The sequence below is a fragment of the Sebastes umbrosus genome, chromosome 10 (assembly GCF_015220745.1).
Source record: "Sebastes umbrosus isolate fSebUmb1 chromosome 10, fSebUmb1.pri, whole genome shotgun sequence".
Lineage (NCBI taxonomy): Eukaryota > Metazoa > Chordata > Actinopteri > Perciformes > Sebastidae > Sebastes > Sebastes umbrosus.
Genome location: NC_051278.1, coordinates 18,244,253 through 18,252,001, shown reverse-complemented (window position 1 = coordinate 18,252,001; position 7,749 = coordinate 18,244,253). Strand labels below are relative to the sequence as shown.

The window sequence follows — 7,749 nt, the reverse complement described above, 5'->3', positions numbered from 1 at the left end:
GGAAAATGATATTTGCACAGTGAGAATGAAATGAAATTCCACCTGAAAATATCAGGTTATTGTCAGTTATATGTTTATTATATTATAATTATATGGGAGTGGGGATTCAGTCAATTCGTATATATTTTCTTATGATATTTTATTTGCATTTGTCATTACTGGACCGGTCATCATGTATGGTAATAATGGATGGTAACCTTAATACATCCATGATGGTAACATGTTCATGAGTACTTCATTATGGTACTAGTGAGCTGTGATCTCCATCTGGTGGTTAAACGCAGACGTACAAGAAGCAAAGAACCCAGGAATACAATAGTGAGGAAGTCCCACTCTGAACCTATTTCCAAGTACCACTGGTGGTCAAATAATTGACTGGCATTTAAATTTCAATAACGAATAAATGTACTGCTAACGCCCAGAAAAGTGTACTGTTCAGAGATTATAAAAATTATAAAAAAAAGTGTTAACAATGCCTAGCGTATGAAAGAAACAATGAGAGGCAGCGCGTATTTACATTAACACGGTTCGTTGTTTTTTTTAAACTTACATGTGAGACGTCACTTTTCTATAGACAATCTATTGTAACGGAAATTGATGTAGTGTCGTTGTCCTGGTAACCACCATGGTAACCACCTGCTTAATGTGTCCACTCTGCGTCGAAGAAGCTCCTCTCCTAATGTTTTCTCAACATAACTCAACTCTAATGTAACTGTATGCGGTTAAACATGACACCTCGGTCACCTTTAACGAGATTTAAGTAGCGTTATATTCACTATTAGCAAAAATGGTGATTGAAAGGCTGAGTTTAGCTTGTGATAGCCTTCAGTCACACCGACAGCTCGCATGTTGTCACTCATACTGTGGTTTACCACTGAATGGAAAGGACATGCTGATTTACAGTAATGTGGACATACAACACAAGGTTTGTTAACTAAGTTTGGTTATACTGTCTAACAAGGTTTGTTAACTAAGTTTGGTTATACTGTCTAACAAGGTTTGTTAACTAAGTTTGGTTATACTGTCTAACAAGGTTTGTTAACTAAGTTTGGTTATACTGTCTAACACAATTTAAGGCTTCAAGATGCAAACCACAGTTTGACCCAAGTGTTTTTGTAATGTAGCTAAGTTGTATCTTGTCTTTTACATATTAACTATAGTCTTTTTTTGGGGGAAAGGAAAGGCTATAAAATAAAGATATAAAATGTATACACATTTCTAAATAAAAGTAAATAAGAGTAGACCACTTACACACCAAAAAACTGACAATAACCTGATATTTTCAGGTGGAATTTCATTCATTCATTTCATTCTTACTGTGCAATATCATTTTCCACTTGTGCAGTTTTGTTAATAGTCTGTTTATTGTCAATACTGTATATACTGCTCCTATTTTTATTCTTCCTTCTATTTAAATGGTTCATATTTTGTTACACTTTGTTTAGCTCTTTTTTTTTTACTGTTAGCTGATGCTTCTTGTTTTTTGCACTATCCCCTTTTGCTGCTGTACACTGCACATTTCCCCACTGCGGGACTAATAAAGGAATATCTTATCTTATCTTATCTTATCTTATAAAACGTACTTTATATTTGCCCGCATTGGCCACATTGGCCACATAAACAGTGTGAAACATTTACAGTAGGTATAAGATTTCTGGGCCATGGTTACTACAAGAGACTCCTGACTGGTATACCAGATAGGCCATGTTTAGCTCGGACAGTTGCAAAGGTGATAAACTGATGCTGAAGTCTATTACGTTTTAATGCCTGACTTCCAGGAGCATTTCCTTTGAATTGGCAGACCTAGATAAGCAGTTATAAGATGAATGGATGCATAGATGGAGGGGAAAATCACTGCAAATTTCCCCACTGTGGGACTAATAAAGGAATATCTTATCTTATATTATCTTATAAAACGTACTTTATATTTGCCCACATTGGCCACATTGGCCACATAAACAGTGTGAAACATTTACAGTAGGAATATGATTTCTGGGCCATGGTTACTACAAGAGACTCCTGACTGGTATACCAGATAGGCCATGTTTAGCTCGGACAGTTGCAAAGGTGATAAACTGATGCTGAAGTCTATTACGTTTTAATGCCTGACTTCCAGGAGCATTTCCTTTGAATTGGCAGACCTAGATAAGCAGTTATAAGATGAATGGATGCATAGATGGAGGGGAAAATCACTGCAAATTTCCCCACTGTGGGACTAATAAAGGAATATCTTATCTTATATTATCTTATAAAACGTACTTTATATTTGCCCACATTAGCCACATTGGCCACATAAACAGTGTGAAACATTTACAGTAGGAATATGATTTCTGGGCCATGGTTACTACAAGAGACTCCTGACTGGTATACCAGATAGGCCATGTTTAGCTCGGACAGTTGCAAAGGTGATAAACTGATGCTGAAGTCTATTACGTTTTAATGCCTGACTTCCAGGAGCATTTCCTTTGAATTGGCAGACCTAGATAAGCAGTTATAAGATGAATGGATGCATAGATGGAGGGGAAAATCACTGCAAATTTCCCCACTGCGGGACTAATAAAGGAATATCTTATCTTATCTTATAATACGTACTTTATATTTGCCCATATTGGCCACAATCTGGTAAGACGAAATAGCATCTTGCATGTAGTTATATCATTATGTTGTTTTTTAAGATTGAGAAAGACAACATTGATTTTCTTAATCTCTTAATCTGTCATCCAGGATCCACACTGATTTAGAAATAATTTGTTATAATGTATTGTGTGTTTTACTAGAGTCTAAATGTTTGTTCACAGCCCCTGCTGCTAACCGGCCACCATGGTGAGGTCAGTGCCATGACCTTTGGAAAAGGAAGCGGACCTGCTCTCCTCTGCTCTGCCTCTGCTGACTACATCATTGTCTGGGATATTGAACTGTGCCAGAAGAGAACACAGGAGGGTGAGGAAATACTTAATCTGTGCGTGCAGTGGCTCCCCTGGTCAGAGTTTGGTGCATTCTCTTCAACATTAGTTTAATTCAGTGTTGTTTATTTTGTTCTGAAATCAATATTTTCTTCATAACCTTTGTTATAATGTCCAACTAGTTTAAATCCCTAATAAGTTATGGAGCAAACTTGTGGCACACACCATATTATATGCTGTTTATATGATCATTTTCCTGAGTGAATATCTTAACAAGCCTGCCATCTAGTGGAATATTACCAGATAGGTCCCTCATATGGTCATGAACTTCCTTGAATTGATTTGTTTGCAGGTAAAGTTGCAGCTGGAACAGTTATCGGGACTTTACTGGGTGAAGTCGTCCATCTTTCATTCTGTTTCTCAGATGAACGAGTGGCTGCGTGCTCGGGGGCAACTGTATATATTCTCAGCTCAAAGGTACAAGATGATGCACATTTTCTCAGTTCCCTTTGGTGCACATGAACACTTGCTGAATACATTTTTGGCTCACCATCACAGGTCATAGCTTTATCTTACCACCTAGTTTTATTGTTGCTTTCCACATCAGAGACATGAAGTGATCTCTACCTTGACCAGCCACCTCGGACCTTTAACATCAGCAGAGTTCTGTCCCTGGAATAAAGACGTTCTTGTCACCGCATCAGAGGATCGTACTTTTAAGGTACTGAATTAAGATTCACAAATGATAGTCAAAATGATCACTTTTTGTTTTTTATACCAAATATTACACACACTATTATTGAGTTTGAATAACTAAAATGTACTTTTCCATGTTTCTTTTCAGGTGTGGGATTTAAAAACTGAAGCTGTTTGCTACCAGTCTTTTGTGCTTTCAGGTATGATATCACTTCTGTATTAAAAATACACACAACATCAGTCATTCATTTGGCCATTCATTCCATTAACTTTGTACAGTAGAGGTGGTATATAAATAAACAAGTATCCAAATATAGGTGTCAAGGCTTATCTGTAAACACTGGTGAGGCTTAAATACAAGCACTTTAAACTTTACGAGTAAACATTTTTTAGAGTCAGAGCTTGCCAAATGATTGAAAATGTAACATTCTCTGTTAACGTACCCAAAGCTAATTCTTCAATGCTTCAGCCTCTCCACTGCTCAGTGTGTTCTTCTTGGAGGAGAACAGGCACCTTATCACTGGCTCAACTGATGGACAGGTTAGTTACTGAGGCACACAGCCCATAACAGTTCATAATCACCATCAGAGGATGAAATTCCACAAGCTGTTTAACACACCTGCACCTGTTTGGTTTAGCTGTGGTGCTTTTCACTCCCCGATGACCACAAGTGTCACCTGGTGACCAAAATGGACCTTGAGAAGATGGAAAAAAGACATCAAATGCACCAAGGGACTGCGAGCGATCAAGCAGGTGATGTTACTGATCTATCAATAAAACAATGAGCATATCTAGTACTGGCTTTGTGGATGATCAGCTACATGAATGATCTACTTTTACACTACTTTTTTTGATATTTTCTTCCAGGGTTCGCTGAAAAATCAGCTGTGGATACAGTGGAGATTTCAAAACCTGTCCTCAGAATAGCTTTATGTAGCTCATTCACTGACACCAGTAGTGATCATAAAAAGTAAGTGAATAATCTCCACATCATTCATAAACAGTGTGAAACATTTGCAGTAGGTATATGATTTCTGGGCCATGGTTACCACAAGAGACTCCTGACTGGTATACCAGATAGGCCATGTTTAGCTCGGGCAGTTGCAGAAGTGATAAACTGATGCTGAAGTCTATTACTTTTTAATGCCTGACTTCCAGGAGCATTTCCTTTGAATTGGCAGACCTAGATAAGCAGTTATAAGATGAATGGATGCATAGATAGAGGGGGAAATCACATAGTCCAAGGTGGACTTCATAGTGTCAGCATAGAGACAAGTCTCACTCCCAAGTGCTCAAAAATTATTAATGGACCTTATAATGTGACTTCACCACAAAGAAGAACTGTTTTACTTCATTTGTGACAAGGAATCTTAATGTTGAAGCAAGACATGATACTGTCAACACTGTGGTCATTCTCAAGTGCGCAATTGTGTTCTTATTTCCACAAGGTAAAACTTGTATGTGATCCTGGAAAATATGACAAAAGCAGTACAAACACAGTTGTAATGGGAGTAACACTACATAGATGTCATACTGCCACAAAAGCATGGAAAAAAAATCCTGAACTAAACGCCACATCTTTATGAGCTACATTCTGCACGTGTCAACGCAGTCACAGAAAAACGTCACAGGAAACTTCACACATCACAGGAAACTTTGCAGGCTCGTAGCATAAACTGCTTCAGGCTGTTAAAACATTTGATGTTATGACAGGAAGCAGGCACTTAAAAAGCACGGACATAACTCTCTGTGTGTTTTGTGGACCACTGGAATGACATGGACGTTGATTCTTTATTGCCCTAAGCAAAGCACATGATCTCAGAGCAGTATCTACATAATCTTTAGTCTTTACCTTGAACAGACGCTCTAGCGTAGTTCATCAACCGCATGAGGTCCATCTGCAACCACCTTTTTACCGGCTTTAACAATTTAAACAATTTTGCTAATGTGTATTATGGGATAAATATGCAGCTGGAAAAGTTACTAGCTCCACCAGCCCGTTCTCATTCTCAGGGCATCAAATACCAAGGCTTTGTCACGGCCGTCGGTGTTCGGTACCGCCGCACAATGCACTCCTTTAGCGCCCGTATGAAACGCACCGGGCGTTCCATTATCTATAATGTAAACCCACCCTTGGCAACAGTAAACGCTCCGAGGAAGCGCACCTGGAGTGTGGTGACGTAGTTTAAAGAGCGAAAAGACACTCACCGAGCCGGCAGGAGCGGAGGTGGATGGGTCCAACAAACACAGGGCTTTCATCCAGGAGACCGCTGTTCCTGTCCTGTGCGTCACGTTACAATCAGCTGGTCGTTCGTGTCTCCTCTTCACAACGTTCTGTGTCATTTTCACTTAGTTCTGTCATTTTCACTGTAGTTCAGTGTCATTTTCACTGTACAAATGTAGTGGTTTTACACCCATTTATGTAGTTCTTTCCTAAACCTAACTATCGTGTCGTATAACAGAGTATGTACAGTGCATTATATTTTGGGTGTGACAAAGACTAAAAATGATTCTGATGCTTCAAATTAGTCATTGTTTAACAGGTCCAATGCTAATGTTATAATGTTAAATCCATTATGTGTCGAATTTTAAAATTCAGACATTGGCGCCCCCCAGTGGTAGAATTTTAAAGATTCATTGTGGCTTACAGCAGTGCATGCCACTCTACAAGCCAACAATTTGAATGGTGTAAAAATCCCATAAACGTCCAAACACAATGGCTTTAATTGTCTCCATCCTGTACAAAAGCACACGCTCAGCATGAAAATAATGATGCACTAAAATATAAAGTTTGTTTAACATTATTATAGCCTCAGCATGTAGCTCAGTGCAGGAAGTGGAAGAAAAGGATCCTTCAGACTCAGCTTCCTCTCCCTTCTCCTCTGTGTGGCAGAAGTTTCCATCTTGCTGGGTGTACATAGTTTAGACTACATGAAGTCAATGGAAACTTGAATAAAGACCTTTAGCCCTATGGTGTGCATGCCTTGCCACTCATCACATCAGTATGTTTTTCTTTAGTATGTGGTTACATTGTCTTTCCCCAAATGAGCTGGAAAAAAATACTTTAAAGGGAAATCCTGTAACACTTTTTCCATACGTTTCTGTGTGGGCCCCTGCAGGGAGAACAGCTGGTTGTGCATTGGAAGCTCGGATGGCCTGTATGTGGTGGATCTGGCTACCTCAGAACTCCTAACAGTACTATATTTCAAAGGTAGGCTGCTGGTGGTGCGGCTTCTCCGATTGCTGCTGCACTGCTGTGATATTTTTAAGCATTTGTGCACAACCAGTGCCCCATTACTCTACTTAAGATTATCTTTCTTTTTTAAGAAACACTGATTGATTTCAAACTCTAAAGGGAATTTACTGACACCAAACTCATGACTGATGTTTGTTTTTATAGATTACCCCAATTTGAGCATCACAATGGCTGGGTCGTGGTCAATCTCTCCAGGGTGGGATAACACTGTGAGTAATTCCAATAATATCTTGATAAACCACATTAAGACATTGCACTAAATTATCCTTTCAACTGGACCTCTATCATTCAATTGGACCATGATATAGTATATGGACTACCTGTAATTGTAATAATTGTAATTAAATAGCTAATCAGATTTGTATCATGTTGCAAGTGATCCTTTGAGTCAGACCACTTGCTGAAGATCGTGCAGGCCTGGCTGCTTTTGTCATATCTGGTGAATTTTATTAGTTTATGATGATAAAAGTCCCATAATATGACATGTGTAACTATTGAATTTATACAAATTTTAGGTCTATAGGTCTATAATTTAGGTCAAAGTTAACCCGATAATAACGTGTTAACGCAAATTTGTTTTAACTGCACTAATTTCTTTAGCGCATTAAGAAAATCGATCTTTCGGAGGTTGTAGCAGGCTCAGTTTTAAAGCTAGATTGAAGATACTGTTATATAAAACTAGAAAAACCTACGAAATCCATTGGTACCAACACGTCATAGTAGCTTGTCGTAGCTTTTTATGCTAAATGCAGTTCGTGTGAGGGTTTCTGTACAATGTTTGTCATTGTTTTGTGTTAATTGATTTCCAGTAATACATATATACATGCATTTGCATAAAACAAGCATAGTTTCCCACTCCCATGTTGATAAGAGTATTAAATACTTGACGAATCT

The 7,749-nt window shown here is 38.5% G+C and overlaps 1 protein-coding gene across 3 annotated transcripts in view; it reads left to right on the top strand.

Annotated features, from left to right (window-relative positions):
- The first annotated feature begins 531 nt into the window (after positions 1-531).
- The window catches only part of wdr27 (WD repeat domain 27), a 48,760-nt gene continuing 41,542 nt past the window's right edge, over positions 532-7,749 (top strand). Inside the window, exons 1-10 of one of the 3 annotated variants that reach the window (XM_037783137.1) lie at positions 532-925; positions 2,799-2,940; positions 3,256-3,380; positions 3,511-3,624; positions 3,748-3,799; positions 4,069-4,139; positions 4,238-4,352; positions 4,467-4,569; positions 6,719-6,810; positions 7,000-7,064. In XM_037783137.1, coding sequence (XP_037639065.1) covers positions 788-925; positions 2,799-2,940; positions 3,256-3,380; positions 3,511-3,624; positions 3,748-3,799; positions 4,069-4,139; positions 4,238-4,352; positions 4,467-4,569; positions 6,719-6,810; positions 7,000-7,064 — 1,017 coding nt within the window. In that variant the 5' untranslated portion in view covers positions 532-787. The remainder of the gene's footprint in view (positions 926-2,798; positions 2,941-3,255; positions 3,381-3,510; positions 3,625-3,747; positions 3,800-4,068; positions 4,140-4,237; positions 4,353-4,466; positions 4,570-6,718; positions 6,811-6,999; positions 7,065-7,749) is intronic. The other 2 variants (XM_037783136.1, XM_037783135.1) reach the window with 2 other exon arrangements.